This window comes from Trichoderma gamsii, assembly GCF_001481775.2.
Source record: "Trichoderma gamsii strain T6085 chromosome Unknown Scaffold_23.2, whole genome shotgun sequence".
NCBI classification, from domain to species: Eukaryota; Fungi; Ascomycota; class Sordariomycetes; order Hypocreales; family Hypocreaceae; genus Trichoderma; species Trichoderma gamsii.
The window spans coordinates 45,509-72,111 of record NW_020171360.1 but is presented as its reverse complement, the minus strand read 5'-3'; the positions used below and the strand labels follow the sequence as shown (position 1 = coordinate 72,111).

Here is a 26,603-nt window from a genome sequence, read left to right as displayed (position 1 = left end):
ACGTAGGCACTAAGCCTAGGAGTTGTGGCAAATGATACCTGCAAGTCAAACAGGTCATACGAGCAATCTCCTTCTTGGGCATCGCGGGGGAAAAAAAGGGCTGGTGATCCACGAGCCTGAGCGAGGCAAATGATCTCGATGAATGATGTGCACCGCGGCTCAAAGGTAGATCGTGGCAGCTAACTTGAATGGCCGCCCAACAATATATGGGTGGATGCACCGCACCGTTGATACGATGATGGTGGAGTATGCATGTCCAGCTCCAGCGGGTGGGAGAAGCGCCGATCTACAGGTATACTCCCCTCTTACAGGCGATGCATTGCAGCATACTGCATAACACGTTACTGATCCATGCCTGTATCTTGACTATTCTGTTATAAGGAAACACATCGGAATTACAAGTACATACGACCATAGGTAGTGGAGAACTCGGGGTCCCGTCTGCTCCCCCATAGATAAGCCACTAACCGGCAGATTAGTAGTTGAGTGGGTGACCATCAGCGAACACCGGCTGTTGTATGTTTTTTTTGGTCTTTTTGTGCTCCTGGGATATAGGAAGTTGCGATGCTTTGACGTAGGTGCTTATGGTATGTAGTCACCACCACCACCACCTATGACCGAATTGTATTGATGTAAAGCTGCTGCAATCCATTGAGGGGCCAGCAGATCGGCGAAAATAAGCATTTTAGTGACGCCGGAGCCAAGCCTGGCAGCGACTCTCAGCCTGTCGTTGTCCCCTCCATTGTAGGACCTTGGAGTGGCATTGAGGGGAGCTGACGTATTGAGCCATGCAAAGAATGGTAGTGATGGGCATAGAGGTGATGGCATCAATGAGGGAAGGGGAAATAGGGGTCCTCGTACAACTTGGAAATGCAACATTGCCTCATGCAAGTGTTTTAATGTACTCGATGAAGCTCAATTAGAGACGCAAAATTGAGTTTCACAGTTACAGAGTAGCATCGGTAGCATCAGTAGCAGCAGAAGGGAGATTTGGAGCTGCGCGGCACATTAACAGCCTATGAGCTACGAATTAAACATTCATGCTGCTAAAACAAAGTCGCCGCCGCTAAGTTTTGCTTGCATCTGGCCTACATGTAACTACCAATCAAAAGCAATTAAAACTGCTTACTAAGGCAGAAACAAGGCACCCCTTGCAAGTTCTGGACCTTTTGGGCAGCCCACGTGCGGCATGTCTTGGCTGAGAAGCGAAGCTGATTCTGAGAGCGTCTGGGCCTATGAGAGGCATCGAAATGGGGGGTTGGGTGGGCGGTTTGGCAGAGCATGGGCTTGTACAGCATCGGAGCTTGGGGGGGCACGTTGGACAAGGTTTGGACAGAAGAGGGTGGTTTCTGCCTGTCCTCTTTGTACTTGCTCTTCTTTGTACTTTTGGCTTACCGCTGTTGCTGGATTTGCAGGCATTCTCCCTGTTGGTTAGCTGTGCTTGTAATTGTTTTATGACGGAATGGTGTTTCAAGACAAAGGAGTAAGCGAGCTGAGATGAGCTGAGCTGAGCTGAATTTGTAGAGAGAGAGGCAGAGAAGAGAAGAACAAAAACTCGTCAGATACCTATGCTCACTTGTCAGTATCAATAAATCAGAGTCACTTACTTATAGTGCCTGAGCGGTGGACACACCCTCCTGCTTGTGCCCTGATCGCGGGTGGCCCCGTTTCCCTTGCTCGCAGCAACCTGTTTTTTTCTCACCTCTCAATAAATTCATCGTCATACCTGTTTATCAGCCGCATCCCGCTTCGTTTCTCCATCGCCGAGTGGAGGACCAGGAGGAGCAGAAGCGTGCGGTTGCTTCTGGGTTTTCTCACCACCGACAAGTCAAGGCTGCGCTTGTTCTTGATCTTTACTCTGAAGCGTCTGTTCTTCCTGCTTTACAACATTGAGCTGCATTGCATCGGCCTCTCCACCGCCAACCCGTTTGTCGTACGCACGGCGACTTACATACAGATAGAGGTAAGGTACATATACAGCTGCACGGGCTGGCACACACATTGGTGCATTCCATTTATCCCCTCTCCCATCGAATTCTCTCTTCTCCCGGCGCTGCTGCAGTTCCTTGTCTCCCCATCCCCCCTCTTTTCCCAGTGGCTCGAGCCCAGGCGCAAACGTCGGCATCTTCTCTACACTGCCTGTCTGTACCTATATCGAGGCCTTCAAAGCTTAATAGCAGCCTCTGTCTATACACGGCTAGCCTCAGGCCTACCCGAACGACCCCGAGCCCACGCTTGACAGACTTGGACACACGCACATACACGTTGCTGCTTGGCAATAGCCCTGCCCGGCTGTGGTGGTGGCTTCTTCTCTGCTTTCTGTGGCTGGTCCGCCTCGTGGGTTTTTGTCCCGAGAAATCGGCCCTGGCCCTTTATTCTTCTGCTCCTCCTTCGAGATCGATCCGATCGTGAAGCAGATTGCCCGTTGCTCGTGGCCGGATTTGCTTGGAGGCAAACAAGTCTACTTTCGTTGCAGCCTTTACCCATCTCCAGCCTCTGATAAAATCGTCACTGGCTGTATTGGAGCCCAACCCCTCATTCATACGCATTTACGCGCAAACTTGTATCATCCCATTGTCTTATCATACTACACATCACAGTATTGGGCGAGCCTCGTCTTCTCTTTGCTGTTCATTAGGCTGTGAGTCTGCAACAGTTTTCATCTCGTCTCTTCCCCTCCCTCTTTTTTCTTCTCTCCATGTCTTACTTCTGCCCCTCCTCTTCTGCTCGCATTGCAGGTCCCCGCTTTGGTGAACCATCGATGCCTCTCTGCAGGGCAGGGTGTTTGTCCCGAAGCTCCAGGCACCACATGCTTAAGCTCCCTACATATCCCACTGCCCATACCTGCCTATCTCCGCCTAGCACCGCTGCGTGCAGCTCTTTTTCTGCCTTGCCGCTGCTATGAGAGGCTCAACTCTGTCTTGAATATCAATGGACCCAAAGACCCCTCAGTGTGCTCCCCTTCGCCACCGAGGCTGTGGGTGACGTTGAGCGGCGGCGCCACAGTGGCCCGGTCGAGAGCCACCGGGGATCGCCTTGAGGTTGAATGAGCGGCTGGCGCTGAGGGGCTGAGCGGCCTTACTCATGTCAAATCACCAGCGCCAGATGTAGCACGACCTGGGACGACGCAAAAGCGTTGGAGATACCGAGAAGAGCGATGTCGGGGCTTTGCTCTTCTCGCTCGAGGTTCCTTGCATGTGGCTGTGGTGTGAGATCTGGAAGCAAGGGCTGCTTGTTTGTTATAAGACGATAAGAGAGAGAAAAGGAGAAGAAAGGAGACAGAAAAAAAAAGAGAAAGCGAGAGAAGTTCTCTTATTGCCGTCTCATTTCTCAACAAACAAAGCCCTCTCCCAGATCCAAATGCAGATGCCAAGTGACATCTTTCTCACGCTGTGTTGTCGTTGAAGTCGACGGCCTTGCATGTGCTCGAACCATTCGCCAGTTGAGTTCTCTTCCCCTCACTGCCCACTGTTCCCGTCCACCAAGAGCCCCCCACAGCTGCTGCCACCCACTGTGGCCACCCCTACAGCGCTCTCCTGCAGCGCACGCCTTCACTACGGCCCAGTGGTTCGTTCGCCGCGCAGCTCCCCTAAACCGCCAACGCCTCTTTCCGATTTGTCCCCATGCGGCCCGGATCTCAAACTCGTGTTGCCTCTTCCATTTTTTCCTCGTCTTCTTCTTCTCCTCAGCCCAACTGCGCTTGTCGCAGCTGTCTTGTTCGAATTCCTTCACGACTGCACACGCATCTGTTTTCTTTTGTGCTAATTATTAATGACTTGTCCTGCGCCTTTAGTTGCCGGTCATCTGTTTTAATACTTCTTTTCTTTTCTTCTGTGCCTTTCCCTCTCTGCCGAACCCGTCGCAGCGCATTCTCGCCCCTCCTCCCAAACCCAGACAGAAGCTGCATCGCCATCTGCTTCTGCATCTCCATCTCCAAACCACACCCACGGCTTCTGATCCAACGCGCGCGCCCCTGTTTTCGCATACGATGCAATGGCAGCCGTAATCGGCGACTTTGTTCCTGACCTCACGCGCTTCCACAGCATGATCTCCAGCTCCTCGTCCGCCATCCCGCAGCGCCAGGAAACCCAGACCCACGATCCCGCCGCCCCCTACCGCTCGTCCAGCCGGCACCGGTTGTCTGGCTCCGTGCCGCGGTCTCAGACATCAGCAGCATCGGCATCGACATCGGCGCCAGCACCGGATTCCCAGCCCAGCGCCAGCAGGAGCACCGCCGCCCAGTCGGCGCAGCAGGGCCAGGCGCAGGCAGCGCAGTCGACTTCGCGCTCGGCATCCTCTGGCGGAGCGTCGCGTTTCCCTTCGCCGCCGCCGTCCTCGTCCCCAGCAGCTGTTCCCGGCCCTGTTGCCGCCGACGATGAGAATCGAGTGTCCATGGCATCCCAGACTGGAGACAGCGTCTCCGCAACTGGTCTGCAGCACCAGCCCCCGACAGCCTCCGAACCGACCGCGCCTCAGAACCAACAGCCCTCGCCCCCGTCGGATGATTATCCTCTAAGATCTGGCCAGGCCGCCGGCTCCGACTCGTACCTGGTTTCGTCCACGTCCGCCTCGTCTGTCCCCGAGCAGAATGTCGTCCACATCCAGGACCTCGCTCACATCGAAAAGCTCGCGGAAGCCGACTTGGCTGGCGATGGGGGCCAGTCCGGCATCCTCCACGACCCGCCGCTGCATCAGACCAAGTATGAGATCAGCGCAATGCCCATTGGCGATGTCATTGAGATGGTCGCCGCTCTGTTGACCAAGATCACGACTACGAACGATCTGCAGCACGATGCCATGCAGCGCAATGTTGCCCACCAGCAGCAGGCCAACCAGAACGCAGATGCCCCCGGCGGTTCCCAGATGAGTCCGCTTAGCCACTCCGTGCTTGCGTTCCACGGCAAAAACGTTCCTGCCATCACCATCTTGAGCTACCTCTCGCGCATCGACAAGTACTGTCCGACTACTTATGAAGTATTCTTGAGTCTGCTAGTCTACTTTGATCGCATGACGGAAAAGGTCAATGACATGGTGTCTCGAACCGAGGGCAGCAGACGGTCATCGGCGTCGCGGCCGCGAGGTTCCATGTCCGTCGCATCCCATGATACCCCGATGGGCGATGCCTCGAGGAGCCCTGATGAGAGCGACGAAGATCTTGCCGACGACGACGATAGCGACGACGATGAAGTCATGGTTGACCCGCCGTCTAGATATGCCCGCTCGGCAAGCAGAGGCGCGACACCCGCTGCTGAGCGCTCCCTTGGCTTGCCAACTTCAGCGGCGTACTTCGTCGTTGACAGCTTCAACATCCACCGATTGATCATTGCTGGAGTAACTTGCTCCAGCAAATTCTTCTCGGATGTCTTTTATACCAATTCTCGATATGCAAAGGTGAGTGAAAACTGCATAACAAACCTACCCGTTTCTTACTCTCCTGGCTCTGATATTAACTATTGATAGGTTGGTGGACTCCCCTTGCCGGAGCTGAACCACCTGGAACTCCAGTTTCTGGTGCTCAACGACTTCCGACTCGCTATCCCAGTGGAAGAGCTGGAGGCATATGCCACGATGCTCGTTGAATTTTACGCCCGAGAAGTGGTAGCTCCTCGGAGCCGTCGCACGTAGTGGCGGGACACAGCAAAATCGCGAAAATAGAAATTAAAGCGGGAGAGAGCATCGCGATGGCCGACAGATCTTTGCGACGGGCTCGGTAACATGAGCAAGCCGTGTTTTGGATCTTGATTGGTATGGCGTGCTCTTTCTCGATGCCTCGATCAGGACAACGATATCTTGCAAAGCACCTGTTGGAAACAACCTCTTATCAAAGATTGGCCGTGGCTGATTGAGCCAAGAGAAGGCGGAATAGTCTTGCAATTCCTGGCGGATCTTCCATACACCGCATTAGAAGACGAGGAGGGCTGTTGGAAGCGAGTCGAGGGGTATGAGATGGCCTTTAACGATCTCAAACTTGCAAACAGTGGACTAAACATTAGCGAGTTGAAAGAGGAGGTACATGGGCATGTCAAGTTGGTCTTGGACTGAACGGCAAGACTATAGACGGTTTCTAACTGTAGAGGGGAAGTTAGGGGGCCGTGTTGTGTATGTTTGCGCGCATATGTTAGCAGACGGTACTACTATGGCTAAATGAGGGAATGGCACAGCTACACAAGGCAGAGACAGCAAGGACAGGACGGTTGTTTATGAGAGCTCTGATGGGATTGGCGAATTCATTGCAATGGCGCAGGGGGTTTTGATGGACCTTGGTCTTTGTTATTTTTTTTTCTCTTCTCTTGTTATTCGTTTGGAAGATTTTAAACAGGGGGTCGTGACGAAGGACGATGACATTGAGATTTAAACATGCTAGATAGATTTTTGACGATAGCACAATATGATTACTACGCTCTTGTTATGAAGTTTTTGAGTTGTAAACATTTAATTTGTTTGACGTTGATAGTACATGTAGGTGAAGATTTTGCAATCTGAGAGCTGCATTGATATAGGTGCATGTAGTTGGAGTACACCATGAACACACTCATGGCATGGCCTTACACATGCATAACGAAAGCTCTATCGTTCTATGTATAGTGTATATATAGTATTAAGAGAAGAAAAAAACCATGTTTGATCAATCAATCAACTCGTCGCTGTGTAAGAAAGGGGGGCGCAAAAAAAGGAAACGACTGGAATTAATGTACTGTGGTGTGCTTGTGCCGGTAGTGTGTAAATGTACTTTGTAGCTTGTAAAGAGAAAGATGCTCTGAGCGTATGCGTGTAAATTGACAAGAAGAAAGTTGCGAATCAACAACAGAAAACGGAAGAGGGCAGTGACAAAGGAAAAGAGAAGGAAGCGTGGTTGTACGCATGTAAAGCATGAGTGTGAATGTGTGTGAGTTGTAAGCTGTAAGTGTTGTGATCCCATTAAAACGACCGTGAAAGACCCCCCCTTTTTGTGCTCGATATATCCTAACCTCCTTTCCATATTTGGAAAAAAACGCCGTCGTGTACGTGTTTGTTTTTTAGATGATGAAACCTTCCGTCCTTGACATGCCCACGTTTGATGAAATACCGCTTTTTTCGTGTCCCATGCTGTCTTTTGCCTTTAGCGTTGTATGGATGGGTGATGAAGAGAGATGTCGTGCGTATGATGCGTTCGAATAAGAGGGCGAATATCAGAGTATATCATGTGAAATAGTCGTGCAAGAAGGTCGTATTCCATTTCTCTGGCTCCGGCCTGCTGCGTAATTCTTCTTCTTTTCTCTGTTCGTAGTCATTTTCGTCGTCTTCTTTCTTATCGTCATCAGATGTCGCATCGCTTAGTACATCCCCCTTATCCCACGTCTCCTGCGGAACATCAAACGACAAGAACGCATCCTCCATCTTGACCCCGACCTGCCACCTCCCTAGCCACGGCAGGAAATTCTCGTGCCCGCCACAGGCAGCGCCCTCGTCGGGCTGCTGGACGTCGTACCACCCGGCCGTGCTGCGGCTGCAGTACTGCTTCGTCTCGAGCTTGATCCAGCGGTTGGTGCTGGGCAGCTCGCCGTAGGTGCCGTTGCCGGAGGGCAAAGGGGGCATGACGAGGGTGGTGTTGAAGCCGAGGCGGTCGGCCCAGCTGGTGGCGAAGGGGAAGCGCGGGACGAGGGACATTGGCTTGAAGGTGGTTTGGAAGAAGGGCCTGGCGCTGGGCTGAGATTCGTCGGGGTTGGAGGGATCGTCGTGGGGGTAGATTTTGATGGTGGTGGAGCCGTCGGGGTGGTGGTCCCAGACGAATTTGGCGAGATGTTTGGGGACGTTCCAGTCTGGAGAGCGTATTAGTCTTGTTTCTTTGATTTGAAGCTTGATGTAGATATAACCATATATATGTATAGCCATATACATGTATATATGAATAAAGATATAAAAAGGATGTACTCACTCGTCCTCCCGTTGAAGCAGCTGTTTGGCGTTGACACGTAAATCCTCGTAATCTTCGGGTTGCACCCCCTCGTCTTCTTGCCATCTGCCTCTGTTCTCTCCCAGTCAAAGCTGCCCGGCGCAACCAGCATCTCATCATACGGTCCTATCGGTGAGTCCCTATAGCTCAGGATCTGGATCATGCTCAAGCCGCCAACCGGACGGCTGTAAGACTCATCGGCAAAAGAGGTGACTCCCTCGAGGGGGGAGTAGGCGTGTTCAGGAAGAGTGCTGGCGGCTTTGGGTGAGGTCCAGAAGGAAAAGGTGTAGATGTCGCCGCGGAGGTCCCATTGTGGCGATAAGTGAGCGATAGGTCCCCCAAAAGACTCGGGAGGGATCTTGATCTCTTTGACGATGGGCTCGGATAATAAGGCTTCAGATGATTTGCTGGAGAGATCGTGAGAGAGTAGCGGTTCGTGGATGCTGATCTGAGTTGTGGGGGTGGACGGGATGCTGGCGGATGTAGTTGAGGTGGCGTCTTCCCAATGGGATGATGATACGGGCGACTGGGGTGAGCATGGCTGGTTGCCGAAGTCGTCGTCGTCAAGGTAGTGAATCTCATCCGGGCTGAGAGAGGTATCAACTATGCGGAGCTGAGGCTTAGATTTGGTGTCGGCAAAGAGGATAGGCCGTAGAGGTGGCGTTTGTGGACCGATGGCGGTGTTGTGAGCCATGGTGATGGTTGTGTTTCTTAAAATGGTGGTGATGGGTTGAGGTTGGGTTACATCAGAGCAAGGATGGAAAAGTAAGGTGAGTTTAGGGTTACCTGGCTTGCAGGCGTGAGTGAAAAGTAGAGACCAGCTATTTGAACAAGGGATAGATAGTTGAGAACTGAAGGGGGTAATTGAGTGAGTTGAAAGAGTGTTGTAGAATGGCGTTGATAGTTGTAGATGGAAAATATGGATAAGTTCTAGGGACAAAGAAAAAGCCCTATATCTAGGAATGAAAGAAAGCGAGAGAAAGAAAAAGAGAGCCAGTGTCTCTTGAAGGCATAGAACGAATGAGTGGTGTGTGAGTCGGATGAAAATGAGCGGAAGGGGAGGGGGGTGGGTAATCGAAGAAAAAAAAGAGCAAGGACTCTGGGTGAACAATTCACACACACGGAGTTGTATACTTATGGAATTCCGCGGCGCTACTCAAAGCCCAAAAGCTTTATCATTAAGGAAAAGGAAAGGGAAAACTAGTGCCAAAGGAGAGAGGCCTCGGGAGCCAAGTGGAGGCTTTGACGACGCCGGACTCGATCTCGGCGCGGCAATAGGGCTTTGGATGTCCGAGTGGTGGTTTTTTTTGTCTTCTTCTTTTCCTTAGCTTGTCTTTGGTCTTAAAGATGGAGTACAGTGCACGTGGCGTGCGTGTAGTTTCATTCGTTGATGGGGTTCGGATAAGTGGTGGTACATGTGAAAAGCTGGTGATGATGTAGGTATGTGGTATGCTGTTCAAGGCATGAGGATGAAAAGCTGAGAGTGAGGCTAAGGGGGTTATTAGCTCGAGGAAGCAAAGGGAGCGAGATTGCAGATGGGGTGCAGCTGAGGTGGATTAAGAATGGATAGAGGCAAGTAGTAGTATAAATGATTTGAAAAAGAGAAAAAAGAAAGCTGTAAAAAGCGAATGAGTGAATTGAAAACTGTAAACAAAGCAACGGCCGAGGTAGCCCAAATGCTAGCAGTCAACACAAAGTAAGAAAGAGTCAAGGACGACAAAAGAATTACTGTGTTGGAAAACCCCCAGCTGCATGCGGCGTGAGCGTGAAGGGGGGGGGACAGGATCCCGGCTCCCGAAAAGAGACGAGACGCCCACAGGCTTGGGACGCAGCACACAAAACCCAATCAATCGGGTTGGACGAGGCAAAAAAAAAAACGGCCCTCCCCCAGTTTTCCCCTCAGAGGGAGGAGCACAAAAAGGTCAGCTCGGTTCTAAGAGTGTTCCAGAACGCAAAAGTAGCCTTGCATGTGTGTGTACCGTAACATGCAATATGCAGGATCTCCGCAGCCGGGTTTGGAATTCAAATGGCAGGTGGAGAAGGGGGTGTGGGAAGGGGACAGCGATGACGACGATCGTCTTGAATCTCGGCCTGGAAGCTTGAAAAAGAATGAAGAGAGGAGAAGAAAGGGAGTGTGTACATGAGAGAAATAATAGGAGGGATGCGAAACTCTGTGTCAAGAGGAGAGAGAGAGAGAAGAGTGGAGGAGACACAGGCCACCGGAATGCTGTAAGAGTGCGAGACCCAGTAGGAAAAGTAAAGTTGGCCTGGCTTGGCGATCGAAGCTGGGTTGGCTATGGGTACGGGCAGGCTCCCAGGATGGGCAAACTATGGGTTCTGGATATGAGTTATGGGTTATGGATATCGGTATGAGCCAGGGTGTGGATATGGGTGCTCTATTGCAATATGATGTGGACATGCGAGTTCATGGAGATCCTTGTATTTACTCTGTCTGTGACTTACACACTCTGACTGGCTGTGACAAGTTATGAAACTAAGACAACAACACAGTCCAGCTCAACAAGGCATGACAAACAACAGCGCGAGAGGCGAGCCAGGGAAACACCGAGAAACAAAGTCTCAGAGACAGACAGAAACCAGGGAGAGACCCAAAGAGACAAGAGGATGCAATGGGCTGCTGAGTAAGTGACGGGGGTCCCGTCTCCAAGGGACCGGCGATGCGTGCCCCCTGTAAAACGACACGACAGGGGGTCCTGGGGAAGGAATATTGGTACCTGCTTCTAAAGGGGTACGGCTCGGGTACCGCGAGCTACTTTTGCGGATGGCATGAGCTTCAATTACATGCATGTGTTTGCATGTTAGCGGCCGCATGAAGATGGCACTGCTGCGGAGAATGAGAGTGCTGATCTGCAGAGTTGAGCTTATTAGACGAGCGTGGAACTTGCTCATAAACTATGCTGTTGCTACCTACATGCCTAGTTGTACTGTAAGACGTCGTATATCCGCCGGTGGAGACTCTCAGCTCTTATAGTAGTACCGCAGCAGATACGACCCGGCAAATCATGTGTATCTCAAAGTAGCGTGCCGTACCCGCATGGGCGCAGGATACATACAGTACGCATTTAACGTGCAGCAGGGACTCTGCCTGGAACGAGTACGAGTGTGCAAGTCAGCACGTGGGAATGCAATGCACGCTCTTGTCGGGATAATTGCAGAGTTACTTCGTGCGGCCATCCAGCGTGTGTGAGAATACGACCTGTATACCGAATATGAGTAGTAGTAGGTGTGCAGTTGTGGCACGATTGTCCTGGGGCTATATAAGGCAGTAGAATTAACAAAACGACGGACGTGCCCATTCCTGACCCGTGCCAAAACCGATAAAGAGATTAGATAGCAATATCCTTCTGCTTTCTCCAGATCTGCCTTGAGCACCTGGAAACGCGACAGCCCCCGCGGAGCAGTCTCCGAAGCCAGCCTGTCACCGCTTACTTTTTTTTTTAAACTTGCTCTACGAGTTTGTTTCGTTCTCTGTAACCGAGCCAAACAAACAAAAACAAGGAAGACTTGCCAAGCAAAGGCCCTTTTAACCCACGGACGCCTTTTATTTCCCGTATCCCGTTGCCTTGACCTCTTTGAGCATTTGTCAGGGTTCGGCTTTGGTATGGAGGGCTTCCAAAAAGCTAAGAGAAACCACACAAAGGAACACACAACACGCCCTGGGCAAGGGCCGCGCCACACCCACATTGCCGTGCGTTAAAGGGAATGGATAACTACTGGAGGCTAAGAAAAAGAGACCCAAATAGAGACCCACTAGTAACGGCGCCTTTGTTTAGCGTTCCTCTAGCTGAGCCGTGTCTTGGAGGCCAAAGTTGCCAAGTTTTAGAGGAAGAAGGCTAAATACAAGAGCATGAAAGCTGGCACTATACTACTGCTATCAGGTGGGCATGGATTCATACGCATCGCCGCTGCTAAACTGAACGCGGAAAAGAGTATCCATGGGACTAACATCAGAAACGAAGCGAATCAATGGGCAGCCGCATGGCATCGCCGAGAGGGTGTCCACCGGGGCTGAAGGGCAAGTGAGGCGCTACTACGGCTGTAGTAATCAAAATCAGCCAGGCAGGCCCTTTATCCAGATACCTGAATCAAAAGGCCAGATAACCCTATTTCATGCATGTATACCCAAGAATATGCGATTAATTATTGCGTAGCTGTTAGCGTGACATGACAAGTAAGTCCAAAGGGAGGGAGAGAGACTCAAGCTTGTGGCTGTGGCACCCAGCTGTAGCCACCAAGATAAAGCCAATCAAGGTTCCCACCGGTCTCAGGTACTAGACTATTAGCTTGTAGCGTGCTCTTATTCCACTTGGGCAAGGAACAGGGGTTCGGCGTTGTGGCAGATGACCAATTCAGCGGCACTACAGTACGAGCGAGAGGATGCGGATAGACGATACAGTAGACGGGTGAAGAGCTGTTTAAAGTACAATGACGGTGTATTCATACCACAGTACTAGGATGAGTCAAAGAAGACCTCTTACGGGATTACTTGTCAGCTTCGTAAAACGCAAGCAGGTACCAACAAAGCAAGTGTGTACAGTAGCACAAAAGGGAGCTAAAGACCAAATAACAAACCACTCCCTACGCAGAAGACAAGGCCAAGCAGTCAAATGGTCCGCATCCAAAGGGATATCAGCTCCGTGCTCCTGCATCTCTTGCCTGCGTCACTGGTATACAAGTAAACCAGCTCGCAGTCCAGCAAGGATGCTAGCACTTCCTTATCATGATGGATTACCAAGCAACATCGCGGATGGAAGATCCGGAACTGCAAAGTGCTAGTCACAAAAGAAGCGAGCGAGCAAGAGAAACGAGCAAAAACACAGAGAGAGACAAGAAAAGAGATGAAACACAGAGTAGACTCCATGGACTTTCCACTGGTGGCCCCCATCCATGCTCCCGTCCGGATCCGCCAGGCATCCACCACTGGCCTCTTTTGTCATACCCCTGAGCTTTGTTCTGTTTTCCAGCTCAGCTTCATGTTCTGTGTGTTCGATGCTGCTTCCATTGGAAGCTCCGCTCTTTTTTACTTTCTGTTTGACTAATACAGTCTACGAATAGCACCGGCAGTAGGTGGTACACTCTATTCCACCTCGGCGCCGAGCAGTAAAAAATGCCGGTCTTCAATCTCCGCTGCAAGACGTCAGCACCTAAAAACACCAACCACAGCGGATACGTGTACAGTAGTATGTGGGCATCTTCTCTTCTCTCCAACAGAAGAGGCGGGACCTCGGCACAAAGTTTCACGAAATCGGCCCCGTCCCTCTCTGTTCCTGGTCCCTGCAATGGGAGGAGACACGGACGGACCCCCATACAAAAGCATCCGTAGCTTCAGATGGCTGAAAAAGCTAAGCTGCTTTCTAATCCACTAAACAAGGAGGCAAGGGAAGAAAAGGGAATAGGCGAAAAGGCTAGCTGGGAGACGAGGGAAGACGCAAAAATGGTTCAGGTGTAAAGAATTATGGAGCAATACGCTTGGTAAAAGAAAATTAAGATCGTGCTTGGCTTTGGCTTGGGGGCCCTTGGTGCTCAAGATGATGAGTGGGAAAAGGGATCAGCGTGTTCTGAATCCACTCTGGAAATGCTTATACCATTTTTATAGTGGGTAGTCCGCGTGTCGATGCTGATGCCCGATGTCACATTGCGTAGGGGATTAATCTCATAGAGAAAAAAAGAAGAAGAAGTAAAGAACGTGGAGAGGAGAGGATTGCCGCCATGGCAGGCCAACACGCCATGCATGGATATTGGAGATACCCCTGGAACACAGCTGCTGGGGGATTTATCTACCGATTTATTTCCTTATTAATAAAGTCCGCAGGGAGAGTCATCGCACTAAACCATCACGGTACAACACGCCGAAGCCTGATGGGATATCCCTAGTCTACAGGATATGGGGTTCGGAAGTCCTGTCCAAGTAGTCTTAACAAGGTAGCACAGGTTAATTTATTCTTGTCTCGCTGTTGGCTCTCGCCACGCCAGCGCCCAACAAACAGATTCGATCGATTCTGATCGATGCGTCCCGACCAACAACCCGTAGTCAATCCTGCCGTGCAACAATGGCCCAAACGTGCATGACGAAAAAAGGTAGCAATAGGGCTCGGCCCGGGGCCCCTTTTCGGAAGAGGCCCGGCTAGGTATGTGTATGTGATACAACGCCCCCAGCAATAGTGTGATACTGCTACTCAGCTCAGCTTCAGCTTCATTTGTAACGATACCCTTTGTCCAACCAGTTATAGCCGCCACATCCCGAAGCTCTGGTCCGACCACATCGTTGCATCGAGCTCACTCTTCTTTAGCTTAGACATTACTCCAGTAACCCCCCCGTCAACGACATTGAGCTTCATACAACGAGTACATGGCATCTCTGAAACATTTTTAAAAATAGCATATACTTGTATCAATAAACAAAAATCATCATCATCATCATCAACATCTGTAGCAAACGGGCATCGTCCGGAGCGTCGCATCCCACTCCATGTCCCCGTCGCTCTCGCCCACCGCAAGTGTCGGTGTGTTGCTCGCTCTGTCTACTTACAGTAACTTGTGCATCAGTCTCAGCAAAGCTATTCAGCTCCAAAAGGGACCTGCCCAATATTGGCTCTTCTGAATCCAGGGCAATGGGCTGACAGTAGATAATACGGAGAGTCCGTGGACGTGTGAGTCTGTTCGATGGAAAGCTCCGAAACACCGCGGAGTGCCCTATCCATCGGTCACTTTACCGCTCACTTACTATTCTTGGCCATCCATCACCACTGCCCAAAAGGCCTCAGCGTATCATGCCGTCTCGCCCTTTGCGCACTCTTTCGGACGTCCGTGAGCCCAATTCATCCGCCCCTCCGTCTTGGAACTTGTCCCCTTGCTATTTCCTGTTCGGAATACGGAGTAATCCGCACCATGTCACTTGCTGCTTACCTGTATGCTTCTTTAGCTGGCAGCACAGCACAGCACAGCACAGTACACCACTAATAACTGCAGCTTGTCACTTGGCAGCAGCAATTCAAGCAGCCTCAATAAAGCCAAGAGTCTAGAAACTTGGCGGCCCCATGCCCTTTCTCCAAATAATAGCTCATATGCAGGTGAATTAGTTACAATAGAACGAATCGCAAAAGTGCCTCTCGCATGCATTCGTGCATCGTGCATCGTGCATATTGCAACACGCCACAAAAATCACGCCTGTAATGGCTGTCCATATGCATGGCGCCCTATCATATTCGACGCTTATTTAGAACAATGCGTGCAATTCGCTCGTCCAAAAAAGCAGCAAAAAACAGTAAAAATACCTCGGGCAGCATGAATGCAGGTATACATACAGTACGACTTACACCCTCTTCAACTCACAAGCGATACCCAAATTGCCAAGTGATGCACCACCACCCAGCCACCTTTTCTTTCTCTGCTTCACACATCCCTTCAATACAAGTATCAAATTCTCAAAATAGGCAAAGACAAAACTGTCTCAAACCTCAAGTCTCGAATCCACTCACTCACAAGTCTGACTCGAAAAGCAAAAAACTCAAAAAGACCCTTCCCACACACCCCCAAAGCACCACGCAAATCTCTGCCTCATCCGTCATCCGTCATCCTTCCATCAAAAAAACATCAAACATTCCATCGCACTAGCTCCATGATGACTGACTCGCCCATATTCTCAAGGAAAAACAAAAATAAGCTGCCGAACACATTCCGGTCCACATCCTTTTAGGCTTCCAATTTTGAATACAAAAGTATTCCGTACAAAATTTATAGACATACGTCCTGTCTCTTTCTACCTCAACCCAGCAATTGCTCATCTCACGCCTACATCCCAAAAATATCATCGTTTCCACTTTGGCCATGCGTACATACTCCGTCCGTCCGTGTGAATGACCCGCTCCTTTTCGCCGGGACCCTCCTGATCAGCACCCCGCATAGGTCCCCGGCCGGCAGACCACCTCGCCACCGTGAGTCTCAGGAGGATTCGGTTCGATGAAGACGCTGTGGCAAACACAAATCCCTGCCAAGAGATGACTGATCTCTTAGAGTCATTTGAGGAGCTGTACACTGTAGTAGAGACAGCATCACATGCTATTGCAAGCTAATTAATTGTGAGCTTAGATGAGTTGAAAAGACATTAGGTACAGTAGTTGATGGTATAAACATGAAAAAAACAAGTCAGCGTCGCCGGACCCCCAGAATCCCCCATGACATTACCCGAAAACAAATCAATCAATCCATGATCCCTTTATGATATCCCCATACTTTCTGTACTTGGTAATGTATAAGCTTACTCATTCCCATCGGCTACTCCCATATTGTCAACTTCAGTGTTGGCTGGCCCCATGCCGGAAATTCAGAATCGCTCTCAGGTAACCTGACCCTGGTGCTGCTGATTGCGACGTAGAGCCCAGTCACCAGGGCCGGGTCGACTTCCTTGTTATCAATATCCACCACACGAAAGTGTAGAGTGTCTTGTAGAAATGGCACCACCGAGTCCGGCTCAAGATCTCGTATAGCTCTTTGGTCGACTTGCTTCATCAATGCCATGGTCAAGGGCGCTGTTCCAGACATCTTGGACTGAGAGCTGCCCATCCCGTTCATCGTAAAGATGCCAACTGACCCTATGAGATTTGACGCGACGCTCCAGGTAAGGATATCGTCTGGTGGCCCTCCAACAAAGAAATAGACGGTGAATGATCCGTCCAGAGCGCCATGATTCACATGGACATTTGCAATCCACTCCGTATAATGCCTCTCTGGCGCAGCCGCATCTTTCATGTCAACCTTGGAGCTTGGTTGGAAGCTTTTGGAGCCTGAGTTGCCTTTCCATATGCCGCTGGGCCTCCGCTCTGATTGACTCTTGAACCGAATCATGGCTGGGCTGTTTTTCCCAAGCCAGTTGTTGATCTTCCTGATCAGCTTGTCTCGCGGGATCTTAGTATCGCCATACAGAGCTGAAGTATCTCCATATGCATAACCAAACACTTCAGTCGTTCGAGACATGTCCGAGTCCCAGAACGTGCCACTGGCTGAAGACATGAAGGGAGTAAGTGGGGTGCTAGAGTTTTGCATTGTCCCTTTCAGCGCGGTATAAGTCGTCTCTCCTGAGATTTGAGGTGTCATCCATGCCGTAGGATTGAGAAGCTGCCACATTGATATCAACCTGTCCGTCATTACATGATGTAAAAAGAAAAGAGGATCGAAAGAGGACAGAGGAACGTAGGTCATATGACCTCTAGATCCGCCATAGATGTGAATGATATCGTGGACGGCCTCGATTGAGTCCAGATGACTAAGATTTTGGGATATAGCATAGTTTTTGTTGCTAAATGAATCGAACTCGTGATAACTCGAGAACAGTATGTAAAGCCGCTGCTGAATCTCGGGCAGTCTTGCGAGCAAAGCCGAATTCACTTGGTCATTCATTGAAGGGGGCTCTGTTTCACTGATCTGTGTGTTTGGAGCCCTCTTTGTCTCATTCCAGCTTTTCAGCTGCCAATGGTCAGTGAATGAGAAGCTACTGACAGCATATATCTATCCATACTTACCGGCGGCCAGATGAAAGCGTCCTCATCAAGAGGGTGAAATGAATATGAATACAATGGATTGCGAATGACTTGAACGCCATTGGGGCCGTATTGAGTCAATGTGGAATTCCAAAATACCTCAGGAAAGTGGCTTTGGCCAGCTGGTGCAGGGGATGCCCAGTCCCAGTACGGTATCCGAAATTCAGAAGCAGCTTGCTGGTAGAGCAGACGTTCCGTCGCGTTGCTGAACATGCGAGCAATGGCGTCGGCAAGTTTATGCAACTCTTGCTGCGATATGTTAGTATCTCGTCTCAAAATACCATGCAAACCGCGGCGACATCGACGATCGGAACATGAAGAGAGCTGACCTCGTACAGGGCTAGATATGGCCGGTGCCATGTTGGGAACAGCACAGAACTATGCGGACAGTAGCCTGACATGCTCGCGCCCACTACTGGTTCAACGCCGTTCCATGTGACAAAAGGCACGCCGTGTATCCCTAGATCGAGAGATTCATCAGAACCTAGTATCTAGAGCCAAGTCGGCTCAGAGTCCCACTCACCGGCTACTTGGTAATACGACAAGGGATCGTCCTGACTGACCGACTGAAACATACTCAGCGCCAGCACGTACAGATCCCACTTGTATTTATCTGCCTGAACATCACGGATCTCAAGTCTCAGGGGTATACTCCCATTGGCAGCCAGCGGCAAGCGACTGACGACGATGGGCGCATTGGTGTCTTGTCGTCGGGTGAGAGACACCAAATCAACACCGAAGTCATAATCTTTGCCGGAAACTCCAGATATAATGGAATACAGAGCCCAAGCAAGTAGCAGAAAGAGGCGCATGGTTTGCGTCGGCGTCTCTACTTGCAGCCTTGGTTATAATGAGCGATCTCCCAGCTTTGAGTCTCAGCGCACACACTGCCCCGAGCACACTAATCGTTCAAAGATCTTGTCTCGTAGATTAAGAGAAAATCAATGGTATAGAAAAAAAAAAATGTATGCGGGCTTTTGCCAAAAGTAACGAGCGGCAAGAATGAAGAACGTGCAAATTGGCGCCAAGATTAAAAGAGAGAAAGAGAGAAGACAGACGGAAGCATCAGCCCAAGGGCGCGACAAAATGCACAGCACTGATCTCTCGAACATTAGCATGAACAAAGTGAACGGAATGAAGGGAAAGAATCAAGAAGTGAGAAATAAATAATAGGAAGAAATGGAGAGGGTCGCAAAAAAGCGTTGGTCAGCAGCTGGCACAAACAGAAGGAAGGCGGTCCCCAAACGCAGCTACCAAATGCCAAGGTACCACTTCACTTAAAGATACCCGAATTTCCGCTGCGTGTAAGAGAGTTTTTAACGGAATCGGAACCACGTGTTTCTGTGAATTGAATTACTATTGCTTGTAGCAGCTTCAAGCCTGGAATATCCCTGGCCGTTGCTCTTTTCTTTCTCAGCTCTTGTGGTCAAGTCGGAGTTGATCATGAGGCGATTTTATCTCTAGCGAGTGGCTCAGCCATGTCTTGGCCCCAACAAGAGAGAAGGAGACGGGATCTGATCTGAAACGGGCAGTATGGGTTTCTGAATCTGAATCTGGAACTGGATCACGAAGTTGGTTCTGTGCCAAGTTTCAGGGTCAAGGTTTTTAGAAGCGGCACGCACGGGAGAGGCTCATCTCTTTTTATATCTTGGTCACACGCGCCCTTTTATCGAAATCATTAATAATGTCTGCGTATGCGCTGCCGCTTCATCCGTCCCAGCGTTGCAAGCGGCAGGCCGACATCTCGACTGAGCGTCTTTGTGCTTCGTAACACAAGATGCGTGCTGCATTCTGATATCAGCAGCTTTGAGACTTTGTGCCCCGGTGAGCGGCCGAGAACTCGTCACAATGGAGAAAGTACTGCAGAAAGATTAGGATCGAGGCAAGGTACCCAATATACTCTTACGAAATTGCTCAAATATGCATCTAAGGATCTGACTAATGCAGTCAACACCAACAAATTACTATATACAACCAACCCCCATTTTGTGTCTCATCCAAATCTCATTTCCTTTTGTCTCAAAACATCCCAACTAGGCCCCAATGGAAATCTGCTTTAGCGGCTTCATCGGCCCCCTACGAGGCTCATCGGACTTGTCTATCCTGTATTTCAACTTGACGCCCATGGCCGCCAGCTCGACATCCAAGAACTTGAGCGCGCCGGGGACCACGACCTGCGTTGTTTGATCGCCGCCAACCCAGCAGTTGCCCTGGCCATCTTCCCAAATCTCGCCCTGGATTTCCGTGAGGTCGATGCCCTCGCTGTCGTCCAACTTGACGGCACAGTTTCGGCAACGGACCATGCTTGGGGCCTTCTTCTTTCCCGGCGCAAATTGAGAGACAGTTGGTTGCACAGACAAGAAGGATCCACAGCGACGGCAGATCCACGACTTGGTGTAATCTGAGCAATTCAGCAGTCTGTCTTGCAGTAAGAAAGCTGTGCCGTGAGCCAACAAGGCGTCACGCTCCATCTCTCCCACACGGATACCACCACCTCTCTTTCTGCCCTTGATGGGCTGGCCTGTCGTGGGCACGACTGGGCCGGTGGTTCGGACCTGGTACTTGTCGTTGACCATGTGACGCAGACGCTGGTAGTAGACTACACCAATGTAAATGTCGGCGCCTAATTCCTCTCCAGTGATACCAGAGTACATTGGCTCGTTTCCATGATAGTTGAAACCGGCCTTCATCAGCTGGTGTCCAAAGTAGTCTGCCGCCGTGTTCTCTTCGTCAAATCTGAATGGAGTAGAATCTTGCGCCAGCCCATGCAAAGCACCAGCTTTTCCGGCGAGCGACTCCACGAACATACCAATTGTCATTCGGGATGGGAAAGCGTGAGGGTTGATGATGACATCAGGCTGGATGCCCGTTTCGGAAAAGGGCATGTCTGTGGCCGGCCATTTCTGCGACAAGACACCCTTCTGTCCGTGTCTGGACGAGAACTTGTCACCAATGATGGGAGATCGAGGGATTCGGATCTTGATGGAAATAGTCTGCAGGGGCTCGGAGCCAGACTCGGCACCGATTAGTCGTACTTCCTCGATGAATCCCACTTCAGAGTCCTTGTATTTCTCATAGTGCGTAATTCCGTCAAGGTTGACCAGGTTTCCGTTGTAATCCGGCGTGACGGTGTGGTATGCGCACAGAACATCATCTTCCTTCACCATGCGGCCGACATGAGGCAGACCGTCGTCATCCAGCATGCCTTGATATGCAGCGCTAACGTAGCTGTGAGGTGCAAAGCCAAACATCTTGACAACGCTCTTGGCGGCTCTCGTTCTCGAGTCATCCTTGAGCGTTATTTTCTTGGTCTTGTACACTGTACCATGGCCAAAGCCTCTCTCGTGAGCAGATTTGTTGATGATCATAGCATCGTCCATGTCGTAACCGGTGTAGGAGATGACTGCTACAACGGCGTTCATACCGTTGGGGAAATTATCAAAGCCATAGGTGTTGTGCAGAGGTGCACGGACAATAGGCGTCTGGCCTGTCTGTATCCTATATGACTTGTTGTCTGTTCGGTGGCGAATGGCCGTACCAGGCGTTCCCATAGTTTGCTTACCCATCTGACACTGGTACATGTTTCGCGGGGATTGGTTAAAGTCAGAGAACGGGGTCATGTTGGCAAGAATGGAAAGCATATTGGTCGGGTCATATTCAACGTGTGTCGATACTCCAGACTCAATCTCCTGCGGAACGACGGCGATCGACATGTAGGGCTGTTCGTGGGGGCCCACAAAGTCTTCTTTCTGCAGAGGCAGGTATTTGACGGGTCGCACCATTCTGGATGGTGTGGATGATAGGTAAAGACCGGGGTATGAACCTCCGTTTGAAGGGGGGACGTAGCCAATCTCGAGCTGCAGGGGCACTCTGTGTGTGCCCTCGACTTTCCAGTATCTCAAGCAGTCTGCGATTCGAAGTGACTCCTTCGGGGTGGACCATCCAATGACCTTGCCATCCATCATGATAACGACACTCTCGTCAGTGGAAGCAGATGATGTTTCCACAGCACCCAGCTCGGCCACAAGCGCAGGAACATTGGACACGTCGAGATGGTCAGTCATGACTTTACACTTGTGTGTCATGTGGTTCAGCAAACCACAAGGAGAACCATCCGGCGTGTGGACAGGGCACATGAAGCCCCAAGATTCCGGCAGCAGCTTGCGCACGGCAGTTGTTTTCAGCTGGGCAAAGAAGGCACCACGGTGAACCATTCTGAAGTGACTGATGAAACGCAAAAAGTTGAGCTTTTCTGCCACTACAGTGAAACCAGCCGTTTGTTGTAAATCCAGGCCGGAGGGACTGACCAGATTACCAGTGGACAGGAAGTACTCGAGGCCATTGGCGATGTTTTCATTTGATTTTCTGAAGATCCCACCGGGGAATTCCTTTTTGAACTCTTCAGAGGTGAAGTTCACAGCCGGATGCCTTCTCAGATAGTCTCGAATAGCGCCACGAACGCTTGTTCCGAGAAAGTCGTCAAGCCTCTCCTTCAAAATCTGTCCGTAGAGAAATCCACCGAGCAGTATTTCCTGGTTCTGGATAGCATCGGGGTTGTCGACGGCGCATTCGCCTGCAGCCAAAGCGTAGAGTTTTCGGATCATGAACAAAACCATTTGAAACTTGTCGAGATCTTGCTTCTCTGTGACATCGACATTGCCCAGGTGGACACAGACAATCCTGCGCAGGAACTCGGTTCCCACCTCGTAATCTGACATTGTTTCCGGCACTCCCAAGACAATTCTGAACTTTTGACCCAAGTAGGCGCGGGTCTCTGATTTGCTGTAGAGACGGTAGGCTTTGTATGTTCTCAGCAGAAGCTCCACTCTGTCTGTGAGGAAAGTGTTCTTGGCCGCTTTAGAGCCCATGGGTCCAATAAGACCCTCAAAGATTTCTCTGTCATTGGTCTCCACCAAAGCTTTCAATATCATGATGACGGGAATCAGATATTCGTTCTTGCGCCATGAGAATCTGAAGGTCACATTTCCATCTTTCAAATAGTGCAGAACATTTGTCTGGGAAGTTTCATCGGGCCTGACTGATCGAAGAATGATACCGTACGTGGTGTATCCGGCACCTCGGTTCGTGAAACTCGGGCGGTTGATAGCCATGGGGAAGTTTCGCTTATTCACTTGCAACAAACGGATAATCTTTTCATTACCGTTGACAATGAAGTATCCACCAAGCTCTTCGGATTCTTCTTTTCGTCGGACCAGCAAGTCTGGCGAATTGTTCTCGAGATGACATCGGTTTGACTGTTTGGCTTTGTAAGCAAAGCTTCATAGCTTATCATGAAAGTGTAAAGGGGAGCTTCCTACCTTGATCATAATAGGAACCTGACCAAGCTCTCGGGTAAATTCGATGGTGTCGCCTCCATTGATGTTGTACTCAAAGGTGGCGGAGAGCTTTCCTCTGTAGGTAGCATGTCTCTCTCGGCATTCAGCAGGGAAAATTTCTCTGTTCAAGGCTAGCTTGTTGGATGGCGGCACCTGCGGCTTCTGCAGGGTCACCTCCTTGATTCTGATGTTCAGGCGGTTTCTGCCTTCTGGATCGGCGCGGTCGTTGCCGTCGAGAAAAACTTTTGTCCCAATATCCGCCAGGCCATGCGCAAGAAGGCCGGGCTTTCCATCGCCGCGGAAGATGGCGTTGAATGACTCAATGTGAGGATTGACTGCTAATTGGAGAGCAGGATAGGCGGAATGATCGGTGGGAGGATTGCGAAACAGATCCTGGCGACGCAGAGTATGGAACTGGTGGTCCCATTCTGTGCTGGTGGCTGATGGTGCCATGATGTCTGATGTTGAATGGGGAATTGCAGTAAAGACGAATCGCGATTCTTGCGCAGGTGAGTTTCGAATTGGGAAATGATTATTAGTTAGAATGCCTGGGAGTTAATGCATCGAGACAGGCAGCTTCTTCTCGAGCGTTTCAGAAATTAACGAAGCGCCTGTCTGTCCCAGGTCAATTGCAATTGGAGGCAATCGGCAGACACTTCTCGTAGATAGCTTGCGGTCCCATAGAAGAAAAAAAAGTTGACTGATAAGGATAGTGGGTCACATGAGATAGTGCTATCGATAGTGCTAGCAGCAGTGACATAAGCAGTTGATGGCATGCGTCCAGGCGGGTTGGTTGGCGGGGTATGGCTGCAATGGCGCTTGCAGCTTCTAGCTAGATGTATATAATCTGATAGAGTGAATGAGGAAATTATTGAAGAGGTGATGATGTGTTGCTCTTGATGATGTACTTGTTGAAATTTATCCTGATTCTCCTCTTGATATACCAACTTCTAGTCGCCAAGGCTTCCAAGTCGGTACTAAACTCATAATGTCATGGAAACAGCATACAAAAAGGGCAAAAGCCGAATTGCATCGTAGCATCTCACGAAGAACGTGATTTGTTGAGCTACTCGCCGAGATCACTGCGGCACTAATTTATTCAGAATAAAAGTCTTTGACCTATGTCTAAAGATATCGAGACTCCCCAGTATAGATGTATAGGAAAATGAAAAGCCGCTTATGTAGGGTAGGAGAAAATAGGTATGGAGGACTTTAATACTGACTCGAAGCCATCGTGGTAATTGAAGTGTACTTCTATAAGTTGTACGTTTATGATGCTCTACTAAATGTACCTAATAAGTATGTCATTGTCAAGCTTGGTGTGCGAGTAATAGATGTAATAGACTATCTTCGAAGTTATATGGCCTCGCAGCATAAAGTATTGGAATATCACAAAGACAAGTCATGAATATATATATATTTCCTCTCCACGACTAGAATTCTATGACCGATTCAACAAATAAACTACGAGGTTTCTCAACTAACTATCTAATTCGAAACCGAAAACGTTCCGCAAAAACATACATGAGCTGGTGATATAGGTGGGTAGGTGAGCATTCGATTGCATGACCTAGGTTCTGCGGCATGTGATATCGAGGCAAAGCTGGGTCTGCCGCAATCTACTCTTTGCTACTAGCCGCCAGCTCTAATCGGCATGAGTGTTCAAGCGTTTGATAGAGATAGACAGAACCACCGATCTCGAATATTATTAGAAATCGGGGCGGACAGCCTAAGCGAGCCTCGTCCCAAATGTTGCTGCATACCAGCACCCAGCAAAGGGACGGATGACCACAACCACTGAGTTGGTGTGCCAAGTACTTTGTTGGCAGATAAAAGGTGTCATGGAAGCGGTTCTCGACGTAATTATGCTTGGCCTCCTCCCAAAAGCGGCACCCCCTGGTCATGATATTTCCGTATCTTGTCTCATACATGGAGCTTTTATGTAGCGGCGATCCACAGTCAAGCCATTCTGACCCCTGTATATTGCTCAGTATCAGTGTCAATTTTCTCAGCTTCTGGTAGCTGAGATATGATGAAAACCTTGCTTCTGCTATGTGTCGGCTTGATTCAAAGCTCGGCTTGGCAAATCTTCCACTATTCAAAGTCCTCATAGTGAACCCTCGTGATAGGCATCTGCTGCAAGGACCCTTTGCCTTGAGCCTCCGCCTTCCTCATAAATCTCTTATAAAGAAACTGCCCACCATTTCAGGCGATAAAGGTGCTAGGCGGGAGCAGGGGCTCTAAATAGGAACTGTCCACGCCTCCTCTTCTCCAAAAGCTCGTCCCGATCGGCCAGATCAGGATGAGCAACGGGGTCCGGCAAGCAGCCCTCAGAGCAGGCAGAAAAGAGCTAGCAGTGCCTCGTGGACAGAGCACAGGGCAAAAGAGGCCGGGTGTGATTGAGATGCATAAAACAGTTCATGCAATATGAGCGAATGCATCTGATTCTATTGATACAGGTATACGAACATGAAGTAAAACCTCCAGTCGTCTTGCAGACAGCATGATACTACAGCGCTTCTTACAGGCTTGATAGCTCTTCTAGGTGTTATCGTTAGCGGGCGGGCTCAATGGCGGGGCATCAGAGCTCGCTGAGACAGTCGCTGCCCGCCAACCTTATTATTCGCTATGCTGGAAGTCAGAACCAGCCAGTAGCAGCAGGCAGGTGGTCCAACCCGACCCTCTTTCCATCGAATTAACCCCACCTCATCGCCCTCATCTTCACCCTCTTCATCCTCCGCTCAATCGCCATCATCATCCTCCTCATCGCTCATTCATAATCAAACCATCAGCGTGGATTTCCATCATCTGCTGTTTGCAATTTTCCAGCGCGTACATCTTTATTCCGCCAGCGAGTACCAAAAGGAGAGCGCCGCACGCAGAAACACCACCGCAGACAGACGAAACACGACAGCCATCAACACCACTTCTGCTGCTAGGCGCTGTACTCCATAGTCTACTGCACGCTCGTCTCGTTAGAAGCGCTGGAAATGGCCTAGTACGCCTGCAGCCTGTCATTGAGATCACCGGCACAAGACCAGACATCTCCCCCAAGGCACTTCTCATCACCAGGCGAGGTGTGCACTCGCATTAGCCGCCGCTGTTGCAAGCTAGGCACAGGCACCTCCATCCGAGACACTGGGATAAATACCTTAGTTTTCTGCACAAAAGCTCGAGCTGCTGCGGCAGGGCACGGCAAGGCAAGGTAGGCACTGCTCGCTTTTATGCATCCTGATACATCCTCAGACCCCCGGCTCTTGATCGTCCCAGCCGGCACAGACGAATGGAACTGCAGAGTTTGCACAGGGCAGGGCAGCGGTTAACCTCTACTGGCAGCGTAGGTCTGGTGACTTGACAAACACAGCATACCCGCTTCCATACGACGTCCCGAAGTTGCGCACGCACGGTGCTAGCACGCAGGTTCCTTGGTGTGCCGCTGCGACGAAGCAGAGCTACCGCCGCCTAGGCTGCCTCTTGCGCTTTGGTTGGCTGCGGCCCACGGGTCGCCAGTTTTTTTCCCATTCTCTTTTGCCCATCCTTGTGCTGCGGGCGAGCATCTCCCCCATCCACTAGCAGTTCAGATAGCGGCGTAGCTTGCCGTCCTGAAGCTGCGAATTTGCCAGCTTCGGACCTATGTCAACAGGTGCTAGCTGCGATTACGATACGCCGCCTACGCTTGACTCTACGAAGCACGCCCTTTACGGTCGAATTCTGCTGCTGCATCTCTCTACAGCCTCCCTCGCATTCCAGACGAGCGTTGAAACAAAGGTCAGCCTC

At 50.3% G+C, this 26,603-nt stretch overlaps 5 protein-coding genes across 5 annotated transcripts; 2 read left to right on the top strand and 3 right to left on the bottom strand.

Annotated features, from left to right (window-relative positions):
• Nucleotides 1-3,993: 3,993 nt before the first annotated feature.
• TGAM01_v206654 (cyclin) lies at nt 3,994-5,625 on the top strand (the record flags this gene model as incomplete). Its single annotated transcript, XM_018810581.1, has 2 exons — nt 3,994-5,391; nt 5,461-5,625. The coding sequence occupies 2 exons, from the start codon at nt 3,994-3,996 to the stop codon at nt 5,623-5,625; spliced, it is 1,563 nt and encodes a 520-aa protein (XP_018656224.1).
• A 1,554-nt stretch (nt 5,626-7,179) lies between these two features.
• Nucleotides 7,180-8,627, bottom strand: TGAM01_v206653 (hypothetical protein; the record flags this gene model as incomplete). The annotated part of the gene is made up of 2 exons (XM_018810580.1): nt 7,180-7,799; nt 7,916-8,627. 2 exons carry the CDS (start codon nt 8,625-8,627, stop codon nt 7,180-7,182), a joined length of 1,332 nt encoding a protein of 443 aa, XP_018656223.1.
• Nucleotides 8,628-14,084: 5,457 nt separating this feature from the next.
• TGAM01_v206652 (hypothetical protein) lies at nt 14,085-14,249 on the top strand (the record flags this gene model as incomplete). Its single annotated transcript, XM_024549917.1, has 2 exons — nt 14,085-14,088; nt 14,146-14,249. 2 exons carry the CDS (start codon nt 14,085-14,087, stop codon nt 14,247-14,249), a joined length of 108 nt encoding a protein of 35 aa, XP_024405303.1.
• Nucleotides 14,250-16,228: 1,979 nt separating this feature from the next.
• TGAM01_v206651 (hypothetical protein) lies at nt 16,229-18,302 on the bottom strand (the record flags this gene model as incomplete). Its single annotated transcript, XM_024549916.1, has 4 exons — nt 16,229-17,416; nt 17,473-17,739; nt 17,781-17,950; nt 18,014-18,302. The coding sequence occupies 4 exons, from the start codon at nt 18,300-18,302 to the stop codon at nt 16,229-16,231; spliced, it is 1,914 nt and encodes a 637-aa protein (XP_024405302.1).
• A 1,221-nt stretch (nt 18,303-19,523) lies between these two features.
• Nucleotides 19,524-23,279, bottom strand: TGAM01_v206650 (DNA-directed RNA polymerase I subunit RPA2; the record flags this gene model as incomplete). The annotated part of the gene is made up of 2 exons (XM_018810578.1): nt 19,524-22,745; nt 22,809-23,279. 2 exons carry the CDS (start codon nt 23,277-23,279, stop codon nt 19,524-19,526), a joined length of 3,693 nt encoding a protein of 1,230 aa, XP_018656221.1.
• Between the last annotated feature and the right edge of the window lie 3,324 nt (nt 23,280-26,603).